The 22,625-nt window shown below is 38.4% G+C and overlaps 1 protein-coding gene across 3 annotated transcripts in view; it reads left to right on the forward strand.

Annotated features, from left to right (window-relative positions):
* SCAPER (S-phase cyclin A associated protein in the ER) overlaps positions 1-22,625 on the forward strand; it is a gene marked incomplete at its 3' end in the record, with an annotated part of 144,675 nt that overhangs the window by 11,782 nt on the left and 110,268 nt on the right. For all 3 annotated transcript variants that reach the window (XM_080351439.1, XM_080351438.1, XM_080351437.1), the window contains 5 exons: positions 28-98; positions 5,898-6,095; positions 14,541-14,641; positions 15,990-16,106; positions 17,532-17,692. In XM_080351439.1, coding sequence (XP_080207565.1) covers positions 28-98; positions 5,898-6,095; positions 14,541-14,641; positions 15,990-16,106; positions 17,532-17,692 — 648 coding nt within the window. The remainder of the gene's footprint in view (positions 1-27; positions 99-5,897; positions 6,096-14,540; positions 14,642-15,989; positions 16,107-17,531; positions 17,693-22,625) is intronic.

Raw genomic sequence — 22,625 nt, forward strand, 5'->3', positions numbered from 1 at the left:
TGAGTAAAACAGTTGCTTCTCCCACAGGAAAATCAAAATGGCAAGGTGGTGGAAAAACAAAGAGGGTGACTCAAGGAACACACAAGACTGCGAAGCAGGTATCTGCTCGGTTTTTATTTTGGTTATGACATAAAACTTAAAATAAAAAAAATGTTTTGTCTTATTATTGATACACTATTGGGTGAATAATAGCTTCATAAAACTGTGTATACATTGTATTCTTGAAGCATTCGGGTTTCAAAGTCAGGTATTCAGAAGCTTAAAAATACCAGAATTTAGGTTATCTTCCTCAGCCTTTACTTTTGGCACTTCCTAACCTTTAGGTGTATGACTTTTTGGTGTTCAAGTTATTTTAGGGGAAGTGCTGGTCAATAAAATGACACAGAATATTGTTCCTATAAGCATGCTGCTTATACAAATGCTATCTTTCTGCCCAGTTTCTAATTTAAGGGAATACTTTATTTCCTGATCTCATATGTTAATGGCTGAAGCCAATATATCTTATTCTGGAAAAAATTAATCCAAGTGAATAAAATTTCTGAGAGTCATGGGTGGAAAGCAAGTCTGTATGAGAAATGTCAAGAAGAAACTACTCTTATCTTGATTCATGTTTCTTCTATGTGACTGACAATCTTTATTACATTAATAAAGTAATACCACTTAAATAAATAAATAATGAAGTAATATCAACTTGAGGAAGTTGATGAGGCCTTCTACAGACAGCTGAGAGCAGCCTCACAGTCACAGGCCCTGGTTGTGGTGGGGATTTTAACTCCCCTGATGTTTGCTGGAAGGACTGCTTGGCCGGCAGCCACAGGCCAGGAGGTTCCTCCAGTGCCTTGACCAGAACTTTGTGATGCAAAGGGTGCAGGAGCCGACTAGAAGAGGTGCACTGCTGGACCTCATCCTCACTAACAAGGGGGGTCTGGTTGAAGCGGTAAAGGTCAAGGGCTGCCTTGGTTGCAGCGAGCATGAGATGGTGGAGTTCAGGATCTCATGTGGCAGGAGCAGGATAGCAAGCACAATTGCAACTCTGGATTTCAGCAGGGCAAACTTTGGCCTTTTCAGGCAATTGCTGGGGGAAATGCCATGGGCAAGGCTGCTTGAAGGTAAAGGGGCCCAAGATAGTTGGTTAGTGTTCAGGGAGTGTTTCTACCGGGCACAAGATCAGAACATCCCAACACGTAGGAAGTCAAGGAAGGGAGCCAGGAGACCTGCGTGGTTAAACAGGGAACTGCTGGGAGAGTAAGGAGCTATGCAGTTTGGATTCTGTCTATTTTAGTCACTTGGGGTTATGGAAATACTGAGTTTTCAGGGGAATACTTGGTTGCTTTTTAGTGGCTCTGGGTGGCAGAGCTATACTAAAACTATTTTGTAGGAACAGTGCATTCCTAGTGAGTGCAATTAGGATTTCAGACAGACTGCTGAGTGTGTGTGCCTCTTGGCACTTCAGTTTGGCATTCAGCACCTTTATTTCTGCTGCATTTCAGACGCTGGATACTGCTGCAAATTGGTGCCTTTTTTGTTACTTTTGTTGGGCCTTCAGTTTCAATTTTCTTTTACATATAAATGGGCCACTAATCTCAAGAAAATAAACTTTTAAGAACTCTTACATATGATCTTATCAACCCCATCTTCCTCTCAACAGGGTGCTGGCAAATCTACGTTCAATACATTTTGGCATTCTGGGAATAAATAGACACTTCATACTTTCCAGAACTCCAAGGCAAATTACTGAAACAATTTTGAAAAAAAGAGATTCAGTTTTCACATCACTTTCATCATCCACACTGAGTTTCTCAAGATGTAGGAAGGAATGTTCCCATGTTTCTTAACTTCAAAGACACAAAAGCTTTGCATTTTCTGCAGCTGAAGGTTTCAGCTGTCACTGCAAGTGAGATAATGTGAACTAGCACCTCTGAATCTTTGCTGTTCTTGGGTTGGTTTTGCTGTTACAGTGAGGACAAGCTTCAGCGTAGGCCTGTGAGATCATGTCTGTATAAGCCATCATCACACTTTGGGTAAACATGCATATTATTTGAGCGTGGGGGGGAGACCAAGCCAAGCTGCTTTTTTGTGTTTGTAAACACTTTGTAGGGGTTTGTTTAGGGTTTTTTGTTTGTTGTTTAATGTGTGAGGGTCTGCAAAGCTGTGGAACATCCAGTAAATTTTGGATTAGTGTACAGTCAAAGGCTGAGGGCTCTGAGATCCCTTGAAAGATTCAAAAGTAAGTACTTGTATCCAGTTAAGAGAGTGACTTCTAGAAAGTGACAGGTTTGGAGCTTCACAGCTCTGCTCAGATAAACCGAATTCTGTGTCCTTGTGTCTTGCCAGTGGAAAGAGGTTTGTGCCTCAACTACTAAGCAAAGTGGAAAATGTGCTAAGAGTTAGCTGGAAGCACCAGGCACAGGGTGTATGTGCAGTTTATGTGGTTTGAGTAGAGCTCCTTGATGAAGATGTGGGATTGTTGCCTTGTCATTCTTCAGACTACATGGTTAGAAATATTTTGTCCTGTGCCCATGTGTTCCCTCTAAGTACCAGAGAGACTGAGAGATTGTCTCTGGAAATTGAGTTTCACTATTGCATCGCTCTCAAACCTGAGTGTGACACTGAAAAATATGATCTGATTGAAAGTGTGTACTTCTAATAAATACTGTTTAATTAAAACTTAATCCCAGGGAGGATGAATAAGAATAATAAAGCTATAGTTGTATATCAGGACAGGAACTACGGTATTGAAAAGTCTGTATGTAATCCAGCATTTCTTGCTTTTCACTGTGAAAGGTTAGTTTGGTTCATCAGAAAATTTATCTAAGAAGCTTACAGGAAAAGTTGCTGCTGAACAATATACAGATTAACTCAGAAATTCTGAAATCAGAAATTTATGCTTGCATTAAACATCTGTTCAGAATATAACAGCCTGTATAAAATATTAGCAGTATATTTACATTGAAAGTAGTCTTTGCTGCAACTCTTAAATGGAAGTAGGTATTACCTTTCATTTCAGTAAAGTCAGTTCCAGTCAAACTTGATTAAGTTCAAAATAGTTTGCTGAGTTTGATCTTTTTTCATGGAATTTGTGAAGACAGAAGTGCAAAGCATGTGACACTGTTTGGGTTTTTCGCTGGAAATTCCCTTCTGTTTCCTTGAGTTGAAAATAGCAGGCTGTGACAAATTCAAATGTATAGTGCTAGAACCAACTTTAAATGGGTAATTAAGCAACTTAATGCTCACCTGCTTGTGTGATTGTGTTTAGAAGAAATTTGGTAGTTTAGGGGTTTACATCCTTTCAAAGGTGTTCTACTGGAATATAAGTAACTGTAAATGTTCCTTAGGTTTTACTTAGATGCTGGAAATCTGCTTACAGGGGTGATAGTGGAACTGCCACAATTTACAGTACTTAGCACAGTTCAACATGCTGATTTCCTAATTAAAATATGACTGACATAGAGAGGTGTAGTAAATTGGTAAAATTTATTGCTAAATATCAAAACATATTCCACGACACTGTCTCAAACATACATTTGAAAATGTATCTTTCAAATGATGAGAATTATGCATGGTTCCCATTCCCAAGCAATTGATCCTTTATATCAACAATATTAGCTGAATGAGTAGAAACCTAATCACTGTATGCAGGTCACATTTTATTAATACAGGCAGCAAGAGGTAACACTGTTATTTTAATATAGCTAAATATAATTCTATATTTAAGGTTATGTCATTATAAACTGTATTTTAAAGGAGTTGTAAATTAGCCAGTATAAACTTTGTTCAAAAGGTTTATATACAAGGCCTCAGCTAAGGAGTGTCTTTTTTCCAAGGCATTATTTAAGAAGTGACTCTTCTGTCTTAGAAGAAGAAATATGAAATGCTCTGACGTATGAAACTTTGGCCTTTTCAGGCAACTGCTAGAGGAAATGCCACGGGCAAGGCTGCTTGAAGGTAAAGGGGCCCAAGATAGTTGGTTAGTGTTCAGGGACTGTTTCTAGTGGGCGCAAGATCAGAGCATCCCGACACATAGGAAGTCAAGGAAGGGAGCCAGGAGACCTGCGTGGTTAAACAGGGAACTGCTGGGTAAGCTCAAGTGGAAGAGGAGAGTTTCTAGATCATGGAAGGAGGGGCTGGCCACTTGGGGAGAAGATAAGGCTGTTGTCAGAGGGTGTAGGGAGGCAAGTAGGAAAGCTGAGGCCTCCTTAGAATTAAACCTGGCGAGAGGGGTCAAGGACAACAGGGAGAGCTTTTTCTAATACGTGGCACCTCCCTTATGAGGAAAGGCTGAGGGAGCTGGGTCTCTTTAGCTCGGAGAAGAGGAGACTGAGGGGTGACCTCATTAATGTTTACAGATATACAAAAGTTGAGTGTCAGGAGGATGGAGCCAGGCTCTCCTTGATGACAACCAATGATAGGACAAGGGGTAATGGGTTCAAACTGGAACATAAAAGGTTCCACTTAAATTTGAGAAGAAACTTCTTCTCAGTGAGGGTGGCAGAGCCTGGCCCAGGCTGCCCAGGGGGGTTGTGGAGTCTCCTACTCTGGAGACATTCAAACCCGCCTGGACACCTTCCTGTGTAACGTCATCTGGGTGTTCCTGCTCTGGCAGGGGGATTGGACTGGATGAGCTTTTGAGGTCCCTTCCAATCCCTGACATTCTGTGATTCTGTATGAAACCCTTCTGAAATTCCTGTTCATCGGTTTTTTATGACCTGCATCTTTTCTGAACATGTCTCTTGTGCATACATTAGCTGGGGTTCATCTGGAGTACACTTAGAGCAGTTTGAGATATATGTAAGGATAGTAAGGATGTTAGGATGGTTGTAGTAAATCAGATTCCTATTCCTCCCCTTCTTACAAAAAAATTAGAATCTGAACACAAATGCAGGTGAGAGCATAACCATTTTGTCAGCGCTGTGTCTACCTCCTCATTATACAAAGTGGAATTTGCCGTGTTTAATGCTGTGCAGTACAGGTAGAGCACAGAGGAGAATAAGCTGACTGGAACCCAGAGAGAGAAGCTACTGAAGAAACAGCTCTGGAATTTACTGAACAGCGTTGCAGGTTCTATTTTTGTGTCAGGGTTCTGTTCTCTTGTAATAGGGAGCTGTGTTTATGGCGTGAATTTATCAAACAAGGCCCCTAAAAGCTAGAGAGGAAAGGCATTTTATATTCTTAGATACGGTGACTGAAAAATCATCTGTTTACTGCCTGTTTTCCCATTCTGTAATTTGAGCATGAGAATTACAAGTTCATTTACATTTCCTAAACATGTGGAGAACTTTTTGTAGCTTAGGCACAGTTTGCTGAAATTCAAGAGAATCCACTTAAGGAGAATGAGGAAAATTTTCTCTAGACTTTGTACAGTCTTTTACTCTCTATTGTATATATTTCAACATAAAAACATTATTGTAGCTCTTCCTTAAAAGTACTTTCCTTCATAAGTCCATCCAAAACTATGCTACAGTTCCTGATTACGTTATGTTACCTGTGGTCTAAAATGACTTTTCTGTAGGAATTCTCTCTCTGTGGTTCTGTGAAAGGACTTGCCACAGCAGCATTTCCCTGACATGAATGCCCATAGGTTAGAAGGAGGGTTATAAATGATGAATTTGTATGTAATGTCTTGGTAACAGAATCTAACTGTGATGGAATCTTGCTGGTGTGATTGTTAGTGAAATGTTATTTTCATCTCTGGATGCACATACTTATCAGAATAAGCAATATAAGGTGTGCAATTAGAAAAAGTAACTTTCCAATGTGCAAGGAGCCAGAATATCCCATACCCTTCTTTAGTGAAAAATTTCTTGTTTCCATATTTTTTCTATGTGGAAAAAATGTGTTTTGCACCAAAGCCCAGGCCCTTACCTTACTCCTGTTTGCTGTTTTCTTGTTTTTTTCAGAGCACTAGCATAGACTGTAAATTAACATCAGGAGCAGCTGGAGATAAAAACTTTGACAAAAGCCCAACGAAAACAAGGCAGCCTCGGAAGGTTGATCTGCGAGCTCGATACTGGGCGTTTCTTTTTGATAATCTCAGACGGGCAGTTGATGAAATCTATGTTACATGTGAATCGGATCAGAGTGTGGTGGAATGCAAGGTAAGTCTGCAGCTGTTCTCTCCCTGTTGTCATGTGGCACTTATTCCTTACAAAAAAGCCAAATGAGGAATTAGAGACTCAGAAACATGTTACTTTTTGTTTTGTATTTAGTGAAGGCTTGTAAATAGGAAAACTGATGGCATATTTATTCAGATTTAAGGAGATGCTTTCATGTTAGGCAGTGTATAAGTGTATAAGACTTGTAGTGAGGTACATAATGTTATTAGTTCTCATTTTTTGTATGAAATTTTATTTAGTTCTGATTTTGTTAATTTTCTGACTGAATATTGATTTATCTTTTCCTTCCCTGTAATGTTCTCTACTGTAGGTGGCACTGTTGTGATTCACCCTTTTTCACATTTGTTTGCTTCCTATTAAGTGGCTTAATTATACATTGCTCCCTTTTTGCGAGGATAGTTGTTGCTCTTCCAGTTCTCTCTGTGGCGTTGGGAAAGTGATTTGTGGTCAAGTGTCTGGTTGGGATGCTACTGTAAGACGCACTTCCTAATTTCTAATAACCTGTGTTTGTAACAGCTTGTGCATCTGTTCTGTGTTTTATGATGATTTTCTGGTAGACCTGTAGAAAGACCATTGTCATTTAATCACTCATTCTTTAGAAAAATAATGTATCACAAGCATTAAAAGAAGGCAGGAGAATATATTATAAAAGAAATGTTGAAGGCTTCTGTTTTCCTGTCAAACATGGCTGAAAACTCAACACATTCTGGAAATGATTATGTAATCACTGTAAAAAATTACATATATCAATTTAAGTAAACTTTTTTCTTATCATATGCATCTAGTTCTCTCTGGTAATCAGACACGGCCAAATTGACTTTGAGATTAGCGTACAAATGCATTTCATTGAAAGTAGGTTTGAAAACTGAACAGTAGCTAGAGGCTTCCAAATCGCTGGTTGGTCTAACGCAATTTAACATTTTGTTACTGAAATGTCTTCCTGCCCAGGAAACTTCTCTGCAGAATTTTTTGGTTTAAGAAAATCAGTCAGCCTTGCATCATAATTAGATTACCATTTTCAACTTCTGCGACGGAAAGAACAGAAGCGTATTTGTATCATTATCACATATTTGTGGGGTTAGATGTCATTCAGCATTTTAATTGTGCTACTTGATCTGTTCTCGGATAAAGATATTATATAGCCTAAGTGAAAAGTCTTCATTTTAGGAGGTGCTTGTCAGTGATGTGTGTATCTGTGTGTATCACAGTACTTGTTTGCAAAACAGAGGTGGAAAAAACCAAAGATGAGTAAACAGGGTAGTTTAATGTCATATATTGTAAAACTTGTGTGACATTCATATTGCTTTTGTGGTTTAAAATACCTTTTCTTCTTAGCAGAACAAAGTGCCTTACATAAGTAGCTGTAATATGTTTGTGCTGTGGTCTTTTGTTTGTGAGATTTTCTTTTAAAGATTTCTGTTAAATGGTGATTATTACTCTTTTGATAAATTACTAGAATTTCTGTTAAATGAGCTATGAAGTATAGAACTGTTGAGTCTTGCAAACTACTTTTACTACTAATGTTTCAGTTCTATCAATTCTATATTTTGGGATGGTTATTGTGGACAGATACAGTCCAGTTTCTACCAGTGGTGAAGCTGTTGATGTGTTCTTGCTGATCACAGTGGAGTATCCTAACTGCTGTCTTTTGAAGGGAGTGCTTTACGTAACTCTTAATATACAAGCATATAACATTTTTGGTATCACATACATAGACATCAACCTCGTCATTGGTGTAGGGGTATGTTTTAATTTTTGATGGAATATTAGTGATAACAAACAACAGATCCTTGGGGAAACCACGAGTCTTCTTCACCTTTGATCCAGCAGCTAGAGCTTGCTGTCTTGCATTGACTGAAAAATCTTGTCCAAGTGCAGCTTTCTTATTGCAGAATATATAGAAAGTATTTACTATAGAACCTCAACCTTTACGAGTTCATAAATTAAAATAATGATTTAGACCCAGAGTTCAGTTGGCAAATTATATTTGAAAAGCACTCATGACATTGTGTCGAGAATTCATGTAGCTTAGTAGTAGGCCTATGTCCTGCTTTAAAAGTAGCTTAACTCAGTCCTTAGGTTGATCATTACAATTTCTCCGTGTGTGACTCACATCAGGTAATTAATCATCATTTGCGTATCACTCATGTGGTTTATTGCCTTGGCTTTGGTAGTTGTCTATACGTTGCTATCGTGACTCCCAAGCACCAAGTTTCACACTTTGTATTGACTGTTCTGATTGTGCCTGGTCAGGTCTTGCAAGATCTCTGGTCTTCCCTTTTCTTGCTACTTGCAAATGTTAAAGCAGTAACCAGAAACTAGATTCCTGGCTTAGTGTCAGCTTGTGCGTCCAGTGCCGCAGGCAGGACAGCCGTAGCGATGTTCTGTGTGTTATGCCAGGGTTGGCTCCAGCTGCTCAAAAGTGCAGGACTGGGAGGGTGCAAAGTGACTTTATGCCTCTGAATGAGGCATATGTGTATCATATGAGGTGTAATATGAATTCTGTGTGGTCTAGTGAGGTATCTCCCTAATTCTCCTGTTGTTGGTAGAATACCGCTAGTGCAGATGTGGCATGTCAAAATACATTACACTTCAGTGGCAGGAAAATACTGTCTGTAATGTGTATAATCCTTTTCTTAGGCTTTTGGACTTCGGTAATTTCTGGCACCAGAGAAACTAGTAGGCAGATGACAAGAGATACCAACAGAAATGCTCACTTGAAAGTAGATGAATGTGAATTGAGATGATTTTGATGAGAATTTCATATTGCTACATTTTTCTATTTACTCTCCAAACTCATTTGACAGAATATCTTGTTAGCTCTTTTCATGAAGTACCATTTTTATTTTTATTACTAGATGTGTGTGGGAAACAATATTATGTCAGGAACCACAGTGGTTCAGCTATTAATGTTTTTGTTTGTTTGTTTGAAGTGGGATTTTCGAAAAATCCTTTTTATTAAGATGGATCCATGCTATCATAAACTTCCATAATTTAAACTCTTTAAGTGATGTCTCTTCAAACTTATGGCTTGGCCAGATGGGCATGTGCTGTTCTGTTTAACCATTTTAGTTTGATAAAGATTATCTTAAAAGAAGACCCACGTAAAAATGAAATGTGACGAGTTCTGGCATTTAAAACCTTCAGATTTTTTTTTTTAATTATTGCTTTGTACCTTTTGCTCTCTTATAGTCTTCCAAGTTGGTATAGCTTTATTGATTACGTTGTCACTGAAGATGGTGTTTGATGCTCCCAAATCGGAAAGGGCTCTAGTGGCTGGTTGTGGTTGAAACTGCAGATGGAGGGGTTGTGGTAAGGACAGAAACAGTGGAAATGTGTGTAAGAGGATCCCTGGTTGTGTATATTTTCTCTCAGCTTTGGTCGCTGCTGAAGTTGGTATTTTGCTATTGATTTGGAATTGAGAACTCTCAAGTCATGTGTATAGATATGGCTTTGATGCTTTGTATGTCAATATATAATGAACACAGTGGAATTCCTTCTAAAATAAAGGGCTCTAAAGTTTAAGCATCATCTTAATGTACATAAGTAAGTTGGTGTGATAGTGATAGAGGTTAGATATATTGTAATAGTTTTGGCTATAACCTTCAATACTGCAAAATGCAAATTGTGTGTTCTATACACAATTAGTTATACCTTTAAATCTCTTTCTGTATGCTGAGAGAAATGAAGCCCCAAATTATTTGTGGATAGAGGAAGACATTCGTTAGTCAATTTAGGACAATTGAGTTTGGGTTAATATAACAGAGAAATGTGTCTTCAGCTGCTTTCCTTTTATGGTCTTCAGGTACCTCAGCAACTGACTTTATATATGTACACACACATATATATGTAAAATAAAAACAAAACCTAAAACCACACCACATGCTTATATAAAACTCTTATTGATAGAGTTTGAATGGCTGGATCCAGCAGCTAAGGATACAGTAAGTTTAGAAGAATCTCGAACTCCTTTAAATTTGTTGGGTTTTTTTCCTCCTGGGATGAATTAATGTCTTCAGCTGTTTTTTAGCTTGCAAAAAAATCTGAATTTTATTATGTAAAAATGTAGTTCCATATGCTTTTTAAGTTACTATTTAGCATTTCTTAATGCTTGTGCAAACTCTTATCTTTCCACCCAGCGTTACTTACTGGTATATTTCTAGAAGATTTTGGCAAGGGTGGTTTCTCTTCGTGTTTGTAAAGCTTGCAGATATATTCCTAAATTAGTCTACTTTAATTCAGTAAGAACAGTTTCATTTTACTTAAGATTTTTATTCCCTCTTATAAAATGGAAAATTCAGCAATGAAGTTGTGTTGTTCTGATTCTCACAGACAGCACAAGATACTCGAAAGAGGTGGATAAAGCCTTTCACTTAAAAGATTTGACGTGTTGCATGATGCTATTACGTGAAAGAACCAGCTGAAACAACTTTAGTGAAGGCTTTCCCATCAGGGTGGTGTCTGTGGGAGAGTCTGAGCGCATTGAAGAGCTCCCAGAAGGAGAGGGGAACGTGTTTCATTAGCGTCTCTTGCTGAGAACGCCTTGTGGGGGCTGCTTTTGGTTCTGGCGGTGCTGATTCTAACGATTTCAGTCTATGCAGGCAGAGCAAGACCCATGGTCTCCACACTGGTTATAACTGGCTTTTGAGACAGCCAAGAAAATAAAGCAGTTTCTAAATGTGTTGGAGCTGAAGGTAGCAAAACCAAAGTTTTCCTAACTTCAGTGAAAAGGAAACTTGCAATAATTCAGTATAACGGTCAAGTTGATCCAAACTGGATCTTCATCTTATTTTCACTGATAAGAGCCAATTCAACTCTGCCCATTTCACTTATCTTTTGAGGATAAGTTCTGATTTTTTTTTTCTTTTCAGTTTTGCAAATGTGCAAAGTACCTGGTTCCAGTGAGGAAAAAAACATAGTTTGGTACTTAGGGCTCTTTGGGAGAGATGATTTGTTATATGTGAATTTCACGTATTTCTTCATAGTGCTACAAACCACAGAATCACAGAATGTCAGGGATTGGAAGGGGCCTCGAAAGCTCATCCAGTCCAATCCCCCTGCCGGAGGAGGAACACCCAGATGAGGTTACACAGGAAGGTGTCCAGGCGGGTTGGAATGTCTGCACAGAAGGAGACTCCACAACCTCCCTGGGCAGCCTGGGCCAGGCTCTGCCACCCTCACTGAGAAGAAGTTTCTTCTCAAATTTAAGTGGAACCTTTTATGTTCCAGTTTGAACCCATTACCCCTTGTCCTCTCATTGGTTGTCACCGAAGAGAGGCTGGCTCCATCCTCCTGACACTCAACTTTTGTATATCTGTAAACATTAATGAGGTCACCCCTCAGTCTCCTCTTCTGCAAGCTCAAGAGCCCCAGCTCCCTCAGCCTTTCCTCACACGGGAGATGCTCCACTCCCTTAATCATCTTTGTTGCCCTGCGCTGGACTCTCTCCAGCAGTTCCCTGTCCTGCTGGAACTGAGGGGCCCAAAACTGGACACAATATTCCAGGTGTGGTCTCACCAGGGCAGAGTAGAGGGGAAGGAGAACCTCTCTGACCTACTAACCACCCCCCTTCTAATCCACCCTAGGATGCCATTGACCTTCCTGGCCACAAGGTACTGGCTCATGGTCATCCTGCTGTCCTCAGGACCCCCAGGTCCCTTTCCCCTATGCTGCTCTCTAATAGGTCATTCCCCAACTTATACTGGAACCTGGGGTTGAATGTGTGGGTTTCATGTGTGAGACTCTTGATCAGAATGATGGAGGGGAGAAAGAAACAGCTGTATTGTAGTGGCTTTAGTTTTATGTCACTGATTTTCCTTTAAGTGTTGATTTTTAACAGTATTGCTTTCTTTTTCAGTTTGAACTGGCTCTTTAAAAATCGTATGGGATGGATATGACCTTGAAAAATAATGGGATTTCAAATTGTTTTGACTCTAGTGCAGCCGTATGCTACCCCATAAAGGTTCCTTTTTGTCAGCACCTTCTCAAGTGGTACAAGTTTCCACTGCTTCAGCACCAGAGGGTATATCTGCTACCCGCGGTACCGTAGGTGAGCTGCAGAGCTGTATTGATGGCCGGGACCCCAGGGCCCTGCCCGCCGGTGTTGTGTGTCAGCAGGACAAAGGGATGGCGCCAACCCTCCTGCCGTACGCGCCAGGAACTAGAATTAATTACAAACCAATCGAATCCGTTGCAGCCAATTGGTAAACTAATTGGTAATTTTAGCTGTACATCTATATGTAGTTATCTGGATGCCTGTAACGGCGCTTTCAGAGCCACTTTTGTTCTTCTTCATCCTGCTTGACAAAATGGCCCTCATAGCTTTAGGGAGAAAGATGTGCATCAGTGAGTATGGGGCCGCTCCAGCTGCTTGTCTTGTTTGTATTCCCTTGTTCGTAAAACATGACTCGGGTTACAGCTGCGTGGTTCTGCTCTGATCATTTCTGATAATGTGTAGCTAAACATTCCTTAAAATAGGTTAAGCCATTTATTGTATTCTTTTTCCTGTGCCAACTAACTTCAGAAATATAACTCATATTCAGATTGATTTATTTTTTTTTCCCTGAGCAATATCTCAGTGACAGACTTGAAAAGCAAATGATTCAGAATTAAATTTTGCTTTCTATGCCCTTATTGTTAGGAACAGTCAGCACAACTAAGTATGGGCTAACCTAAATGGACATGAATTGAATTAGAAAGCTGAAATTTTATTAGTGAAACTGAAAAAAGAACCGGCTAAAATACTTGACTTGTTCATTTCTTGTAGCAGACTTTACGTACAAATTACTTTGGTGCTGTAAACCAACTGCCTTGCAAGAAAGATTTTTGTTAGCTTTTTTTATGGAGTATTTCAAAACAAAGAACAACATTGACATCAGCACTGGTATTCTGTTTGATTTCCCTTGCGTTTGACTTCCTTGTGACTTTTCCCGTATAACAACCAGCATATGCTCCAGATCTGTCATGTGTACTAGTTCAAAGGACACTTATGTGAAGCCAATTTTCAAACTTGCATTTGTGTTAAACAAAATGAATAAGCATCCATATAATCTTGCATACATTAGAGGTCCTTTTTCTATTAAAAAGACAATTAAAAGTAAAGATGAGTGAGTCGTGATGTTACAAAAATGTACAGTAGTTTCCTGAGCTATAGTAGTGCTTTTTACTGTTTTCAGTGTTAAAAGTTTTACTCTTAAAATTTGTAGTTAAGGACCAATACATTTAAGAACCAAACACTTAAGAACCAATACATTTTCATTTATAATTGTTTGCAAAATATTTCTAGGTAATAATAACTTGCTTTGAGCAGAAAATTTCTCTTAATACCAGCCATGAATGACTTTGACATAGGAAAGGATTTGTAAAACAGCAACACTTTGTCATCAGCATTTTTCCTTATAACATAAAATCATGTCTCTATTTTAAACTCTGCATGTGAACCCGGTGTAAATTTTCATAGAATTCAAGCTTTATTTCTGGACTTTTACTATTGTTGGCATGTTGTCATCATAGAGTACAGTGTACATTTTTCTTGCCTTTGAAACAGTAGTTATGGAAGCTTCTATTTCTGATTGATGTGAGCTCAAACTATCTCCTGTAGAAGTTAATGAGCTTTGATGGGTGACAGTCAGCTCTGCTGAGAAAGTGCCATGTGCCTGGTGGCTATGATGATCTGTCTGGTTTTTATCACATGTAGTGAATTATTTTTGAGTTCATATGTGGAATATAAGTGATTTCCTAGCTCCCTGCAGGGTAAAGAATTGCTCCTTTCCTACCAGTGACAGTAGATAACTATAGTTTGCTCAGGAAACAAAGCTAGGAGTTTAATGACCTGCTCTTTTGCTCTGCTTTGCTGTGAAAAAGTGGCATTATTGCCTGAGCAAAGACTGCAGGATCCCTATTTACCTATTTTTACTAATGCAGGGATCCCTGGATTCTGCAGAAGGAATTCCCTCCATCCAATGCAGTTGCCTTTGTGTAGCTTTCTGTGTTTTTGCTTCACTAACAGATTAATCATGATGTTTTCGGTCTCCCACAAGTCTAGCAGGTTTTACAGACAATTTTGCTTATTTGATGGAGTATGTCTAGTGTATTTTAAAAGATAACAGCCCTGACAAAAAAAATCATGAAACAGTGTTACTTACGTATGTTAGGAATTATTTTTTTGCCAAGTTTTGCTATTTTGTCTTTAGATATAGGTGCTTGCAGAGACCTTGGAAAATGTGCCCATCTTTTGATAAGGTACATGTTTTAGTGTTTGTTCACATAAAAATCTTAACTGTCTGGGCTTTTTTGGTTTCAGGGTTTTTCTTGGTCTTATGTTTTGTGAGAACACTACAGACCAGTACATTTCCTACTTCTTTTCAGTTCCTTTATTGAGGCAGGGGGATTGTGTTTTAAAAAGTTGATGTAATGGTTGTTTTTTAGGAAGTCCTGATGATGCTTGATAACTACGTAAGGGACTTCAAAGCATTGATTGACTGGATACAGCTGCAGGAGAAGCTAGAAAAAGCTGATGCTCAAAGCAGGTAATTCAATTTATTTATTTTTTAAATCTACAGCCAACACTGTCTCATCGTAAATTTCATTTTGTGGCAGAGATTTAGCAAATAGAACCAATTTTAATATCTGCTCTGGAAGGAAATTTTCTTTTGGGACACAATTGGTGTGAGGACATAAAGGGGATTTTATCCTCCGTGGTAGTGTTATGAGTGAAATGGTAAAGTGTTTGGAAGTATTGTGTCAGAGAGGTAAAACTGATTATGTCACTACAGTTTGTGCCTAGTGTTGAATTTGTGCCTTGGTGCCTGAGTTTTAGCTTTGAGAGGTAAATGAGAAGTCAGGTTTCACTGCTGTAATTTGTGCTTGTAGAAGATGGGAGACCTGTAGTATGTGTGAAAGGATACACTCTGGTTCTTCTCTTTTCCTTTGTTTGTGCTTTCAATCACTCATCTACCTAGGCAGAGAAAAAACTGGACCCAATGTGACAAACTCATCGTATTAGTTGATTGTAGGTTGTTAATCCTGCTACTAGTACTGCCACCAGTTAAAAAATAACGTATGTAAGTGCTTTTCTGAATCTCTCTTCACCAGCACCAGGTGCTCTAAGTTTGATTTTGTTGTTAATTGTCAGTGTAATTTTCAGGTAATCAGGTAGCTTCAAGGGCAAGAATTAAAAACGAAAAAGAAAATAGCATCAGCTTCAGTGAGATGCTTAACGAAACTGCTGGCCTGGCGTCCACCTCAAACTATGACTGTTTGGAGGAGAACATTTGATGTTAGTGTCAGTTAACATAAATCAGCCTGTTCAACTATCTTTGCAAGTACACATTTATCAGTAAATGTTATTGCTGCCAAGGTTTGTTGTGTCAGTAGTATAAAAGGAGGAGTAGATGGTGATATATTTGGTTAGTTGTAAAGTTTTTTTTTGTGTACTGGAGATATTTGATACCTATAATAACCAAAACAGCATTTAAACTGTGTTCAGTGCTCTCTTACACAGGATAGGAAAACTGAGGGTACTTTAAATGGTTGTGACCTTTGATGTGTATTGTTATTGTCACTGGAACTAGGGATATTTCCAGTCCTACCGCAATCCTTTCCTTTTAACTGGTTGGTTTGATGTTTGGTCCCACACTGACGTTTAAAATAAACATTGTGGTCTTGAAGAGTACACATTGGTTTTGATATGGGTCTGGCTAATCTGGTTTGGAGTTGGTGTAGAAACAATGGCTGAGATGTATGATTAAATTCAGCAGTGAAATTAAATTAATTAATATTTTACAGCATTTGTCGGTGCTGTTTTAATTTAAGGTGATAGAGAAATAATTATTATTGCAATTTTTTTTTTTTAACTTTTCTTTCCTGAATTTGCAGACCTACTTCATTAGCTTGGGAAGTAAAGAAAATGTCTCCTGGACGCCATGTGATTCCAAGTCCGTCAACAGATAGAATTAGTGTGACATCAAATGCTCGAAGAAGTTTAAATTTTGGGTATGGAACCAGATGTTGAGTTTATTAAAGCTAAAATAAGGATTCATTTGAAGCAGAGTTTGTGAATATACTATTTTTCAGTAGTGATCAATGTGTTGTTTTGCTGTTCATTAAGTTATATATGCAATTATGTGCATTCATGAAAGAAAAGCATATGGTCTGTAAAAGAAAATCCTACCAAGGACTTAATTTTTTACTTTCTTCATTATGTATTTAGTGAATGGTCGTTGACATGAAGAGAAAATACAATTAATGTATTTCATGTTATCTGCTTAATACTCTCTTCCTACTGCAAAACAAAGGTCAAAATGTCTGTAATTGCCATTTTAAAATTGCCAGTGTATGCAATGTGAATGGGCAGCTGAGTGTGCAAAAGGAAATACAGGTCAAAAAGAGTGAATGCTAAGTGAGATGACTATGATTCTGATGAACAGCAAAACTGCTGCTAGTTTAAATAGAGAGCATATTATATACCACAGTAAAGCATCTTTTACTTGTTGAAATGAAAATTGCTGTTTGAAAGCAGTTTGGCAAAAATGTGTTTAAACACCAGTTTGGAGCAGCACTGGCTGGTGCTATTTCAGTTCTGGAGAGCATGTGTGTGTGTCCAGTTTTCTCAGGACATGTTTTTTTGGTTCATTCATGTTTGTTGGGGTTGAGAGCACATACTACGCTGTTTTATAAGTGGTCACAATGTCCTCAATAGAGGTCTAATGGCCAAATGGCACCATCGGAGACGGGGGATTAGGCTTGTCCTCCTGGTTTTGTCACATGGAATGGCACTACATCCCTATAGGATCAAAAAAGGATCCCTATAGGATCAAACAGACCAACTAGCCACATTTTTATAATTTATGGAATTATTCCTGATAGGTTTTTTTTGAGTGCCTTGATAGAAATAGGAAATAACAACAAATTGGCATCTTACTGGGCTTAGAGTAGGTGAACAGTCTAGTTGTAGAGTTTTTTCCTACACATTTGTTGGAAACTTGCAAGATCTCCATTTCTTTATCCTTGATTTTCTTAGCTAATGAGGCAGCTGGATTTGTTGGGCTGTTTTAATCATTGTTGTAAAGCTTGTAGCACTGTTTTCTGTCTTCTGACTCTTCTGTGACTGTGAATATATAATAGACTATCAAGGTAGTTACCTAATAGAAACAAAAAACCCCCACAAAACCAGCCCACCTGCTGATTAATTGCTGGATCCTTGTTTCTATGGTTAGATTGACTTTTTTCATTATTTGGTTTTATAGGGATTTTTGCTGATGAGAAGTCTTACTGAGGTTTTAATGTTCAATAACTACAAATTTAACTTTTTAAAACTCATTGAATGCCAGGATTAAGAAGAGAGTGTCCTGATAACGTTTCCTCGTGAGCTGTTCTGTCATTTGATTAGACACTAAAAGAGTTGTGCCTTTCCTTTAGGAACCCTGCAGTGACGATTTCTGCAACGCGCCTGGCTCCTTCTGGTGTCAGTTGGGCTGATAAGGTGAAAGCCAATCATGGAACAAAAGCTGCCAGTCCTGAGCTCGCAACAGCACAAACCTGTCTGCCACCTCCGGCACAGAAGTCATCACGGAAAAATGGCAAGTCTTTTTAAGTGGCTTAAGTTATTTTCACTATCTGTGTGGTCTAAAGTTAGTTGAGAGTGTGATGACCTATTTTCAAACCAAAAGTAAGTCTACTTTTGCAAAAAGGAGGTCACATAGAAAGAGGCAGTTGACCCCATGCCTCAAAACTGCCTCAGATAAGAAAGAAAGAAGGGTAATTGTAGTAGGCAATTTCCTTCTGAGGGGGACAGAGGGCCCAATCTGCAGAGTTGACCCTCATCGTAGGGAAGTGTGCAGTCTACCTGGAGCCTGGATCAGGGACATCACCAGGACACTCCCCAGCCTGGTGCACCTAACAGACTACTACCCACTGCTGATCTTGCAGACGGATGGGGAGGAAGATCCATCCCGCAGTCTGAGGGGAATGAAAAGAGATTTCAAGGCTGTTAAAATACCAGTACATAACACCCTGAGAAATGAAAGGTCTGTGCTCACCCACTGACAATCCCACTGGCTGCAATTTGGAGTGGTTGAACAATATAAAGAGTAATACACGTCCAGGAGTCTGTAAAAGAGGAGTTACGTTCCTTGGAGAACTCTTGATGCGCAGGGTCTTTTTTTATAGAAGACATTTTTTAAATTGTAGACCTAAAAAACTTTACCATTTAGTTTACAAAGTTAGTTTCTTCGCACACCCTGGATCCCTGAGATTGTGTTCAGAGGTGCATTTTTTCCATTTATTTTTTTCATGTGTGGTCCCTGCAAAAAGAACAGGCAGGATGTAAAAACGGATGTTCTGAAAGAAATTTCAAAGAAATGTTCATAATTTTTTTTAAAGAAAAATTACTCAAAGAGCATGTATTAATTTGAGATAGTTGTACATTCAATCTAGTAGTAATAGAAGTCACATATGGTGATTTGGAGATTTGTGGTATATTATGGAACAATGATACCTGGTCCAAATGTCTTGCAGTTGAACATAAGTGAGTTCAGTAGCACGTGGATTTTTGTGCTTAGAAAAAAACAATCAAACCCATACTCTAAAAGTGGTTGTTTGAATGGGAATTGATTGGTGCTCCTTATGTGAGGGAATATGTATGCCGTATGTAGTTGCTGTGAGCTGATTAGAGAACAGCAGTTGGCTGAGTTTCCAACACTGTAACTGAAGGTGTAATTCCACTTTTAATTTTTGCCAGTAGTTGAAGCTGTTCATAATGAAACTATTTCCTGTTGATTATTGCTCATATTAAAGTGACAGACTCCAAGCTGTTATTAAAATACCTTTATTAGGGATTCACGTGATCTGCACTTCCATATGTATAACATAGCTTTAAGAGGCTAAAATGAAAACAAAGACCTTACGCTGGTTTTAAGCATTTAAAGTGCTGTAGAATCAGTGTTGTGCCGTGTTGGCCGTTACCTCCAGCTGATGAGCTCCAAAAAGAGTGAAACCATTTAGGTCCTGTAATACTGGCCTATAAGTGTTCAGTAATTTTCAAAATCAAATGTACTACGTAATTCAGACTTGAAACATTTCATTTTAAGAAATAAGTCATTCATTCTAGAGGCTTTGTTTATTCTTTAGAATCTATTATCTCTGGCATTCAACAATGGAGAATTTCAATGATTTTCTCATGCCTGAATTGTAATGTGTTTAACAAATCAAATTCTCTTTAGGAGCATGTTGTGCTTTGTGTGGAGGCTAGAATCACTTTGGTAAAATCAAATTAACCTCACCGGTTGGAGCACAAGAGGATCTGTGAAGCTAATGCAAAGGGAGTCACAAAGGCTCTTCACGTGCATTATTGAAGCAGATCTGAGGCTTGTGTATCATCTGCTCTGCCTGCCCCCCAGCTAATGCACTCCCAGCTGTTAGGGGAGGAGGATTCCTCCTGCCACCCCCCAATGCTCTCTTGCCCCTTAAAAGCCCAGCTGGGGCTTACAGTAAAAAGATTTCCTTAAAACCCTTTTTCTCTGGAGATTTCCAACAGCATTATCATTAGGTCTCACCATGGTTCTGTGAAATGGGCGGGTGCTATGATACTGTATCTGTTTCATGGTTGATGGAATTTCCAAATTTAATTAAATACGTCCTTAGGGATTGCATTATTTTTCCAGATGTTTCTTTAGTATTTTTTTTCTGGATGCATGATTAAATGAGGTTAAATCATCTTATCTCATTTCCCTCATTAAACTTCCTGTTACCTTGAACATTTTAATTAATTTTTTAAAAAGATAATTGTTTTCTTTCATGCTTGTATGTTTTCTACACTACGAAATGTAGCGTAGTCTTATTCTCTGACTGGTTTGTGGCAAGAGCAAAGAGAGGTTTAGTGGCAGCAGTACAGAGAGCCAATCGCCTCGCATGCAGTTGATGCCCAGGTACTCTTGGTGAGAAGTGAGGTAGATAATACAAGTTTAGGATGTGTATTAAGACTGGAAGTAGGTGCCTTCAGTTAGAATAATTGTTTATTATTTGTCCATAACTTAGGAGGAAGGGAAGTAATCATGTAAACTTCTCAGAAAAATCTGATGTCTTCTGTTGCCGCACTTGAAATCTAGTTTTATTAATAATTGTTATTATCTTTCCTGTATTAATTGCTCATGTCTGTAGCTGTGAATGCATATTGATTGTAATGTAGCTAAGACGTCAGACTTTGCAGGATATACAGTCCTCTAAAATAACTGTGCTGGTTTGATCTCAGCTCTACTGCCAGCTGATCTGTGGCAGCATGTGGAACTTCTGCAGATTGAGAACAAATCACAGGCAGCAAAGGACAGTTTACTCCTGACTGGGCTGTCAAATTCTTAAGCACAGTTTCTGTTGAAAATTCTACATTCATTCTCCTTTTTTTACTTTTTTTTTTTTTTCCTCTCATATTTTTAAGTGACCATTAAAAGTATTCTGACAATTAACATCTCTCATTAAAATCTTGCCTATTAACTCACCATCTCTTGTTATGGTTGGTAAGTTTACAACTTCTTGCACCACTGCATTTTCTTTCTTTTTTTTTTGTTTTGTTTTGTTTTCTCTTATTCTGGTTTTCTTGTCTGCTGCCCTGTAACTGTTTCGACCGAGTTAATGTTTCTAGATTTGCTTCCAGATTCTCAAGTAGTCATAGTTTTCCAAAGGGCTTCTCAGATCGAGGAATACTACTTTAGATTTTAAACAAAATTGGGCCTGAAGGAAAAATAGGCTTTGGTAGGATATTACTTACAAGTAAATTTTTAAGAACGGACACACATCTCCTGAGGTAGAACTCTTTAAGAGTTTTGCAAATACTTGCCTAGATTTGTTTTATTGGTGTTGCCAGTGAGGCTGCTGGGCAAGTTCTTCCAGACGGAGTAACTTGGAAAGAGTCAGGCCCTGGTGGCTCTGAGGGCTTCAAGATGACAGATGGCTTGTCACTGCCATGTAATACAAGAGCAAACAGGGACAGGGAGGTTCAAATGACACTAGAGAATGATCAAGGTAGTCAAATGAATTATTCATTAAGAAAACTCGGGGAGTAATCAAACCCAGGATGTGATAGCATGTGGTAGCATGTGGAGATGCCTGCTGGGCTGTGTGAAAAGAGTTCCAGACGTAGGGGAAAAAAGTGAGGAAGGGTGATGCTCTGCTGAGTGTTAACTTGGCTTTAGGTTAGGAACTATGTGATCCAACGTCAGTAAATGTATTAGCTTTGCATACTTGTTGTTAAAAATGTGCCCGGAAATGATTAAATACTAAAGTGATAAGTGAATTAAAATGAAAAAGTAACTTCTTGTATAGAACTAGTTGTCAGCATAAAACTGTTAAACTGATTCCAAATATTTCAACAATCTGCATGTTAGCATTAAAAATGTTTTGTATTTTAAAGAATTCACTAAACAGCATTCTTTCAAACACAAATATTTCTGTGCTGTTAAATTAATTGCGTGAATCTTGAGTAATAATTATGAATCTGATAGTTAACGAATACAAATTAAAAATTAAACATGTATGGCTTTTGCTAAAAGATTAATTCTTACTGTAGTAAGCGAGGTTATTGCTTTGCTATGCTCTGAATAATTTTAGTCTGATTCTGTCATTTTAGAGTACTAAGAAATATGTGATGAAACATGGAATCAGCTAGGCAAGGCAGGCAAGGATATGTATATTTTTTTGGTAGAACTAACTTCAGTAGATATTAGTAAAGTTGTTAGTAAAATGTATTAGAAGATATTAGTACAATTATTATTAAGATATATATATATAAGATTAATATATCTTCTTATCTAGATGCTAGGAAAATGATCTTTAGGTAGTAGATACTACTAAAGGGTATCTCCTGATCTTTTTTAATGTAGAAAAGATGCCTTGTGTAAGAGCCGACTTTAAGTTTTGGAACAAGTAGAAGTGAAATCTTGCAACAATCTTGTTTTGCAAATGACAAGCGACAGGAATCGCAATCCAAAAGTCTGCTGCAGTAAAGCAATGGAGATTTTTTGTTTGATTTCAGCAGTCTTCTGAACAGTCTCTTGGTTGTCTGTATATTACTTGCCAGGGAAATTTCTTGGCCAAATTTTATCATAAGCTGTATACAGCAAAATCTTTGTGGTCCTACCAATTAGAAGAGTTGGCGGGGTAGGAGCAGCTGTGGGATCCAAGGGGCCTCGGCAGCCCTTGTTGTCCCTTGCAGTGCAGGACATTACCCTGCACAGCCTGTGTGCCTGGAGCTTTCTGCAGTACATCTGTTTGTGATTCTTGCAGAATTAAAACCTCATTCCCTGGAGTATTGTTTTGGAGATAAGAGTGTCTCTGAGAGGGTAATAACAGGTTTAGATCACTTGGTCCTGTAGGTAATAATATTTTTTTTCATGTAAAGATGAAGAAATGAAAACAAAGCCAAAGTCGCTTAGAGGGGTCAAATGGAAAGTCTGTGGTAAAAAGTCTGTATCTTTTTGACTGCCGTTCCCCTCTCTAATCAGTGGTGCACACTGGAGCGTG

Source organism: Nesoenas mayeri (genome assembly GCF_963082525.1).
Source record: "Nesoenas mayeri genome assembly, chromosome: 11".
NCBI lineage: Eukaryota > Metazoa > Chordata > Aves > Columbiformes > Columbidae > Nesoenas > Nesoenas mayeri.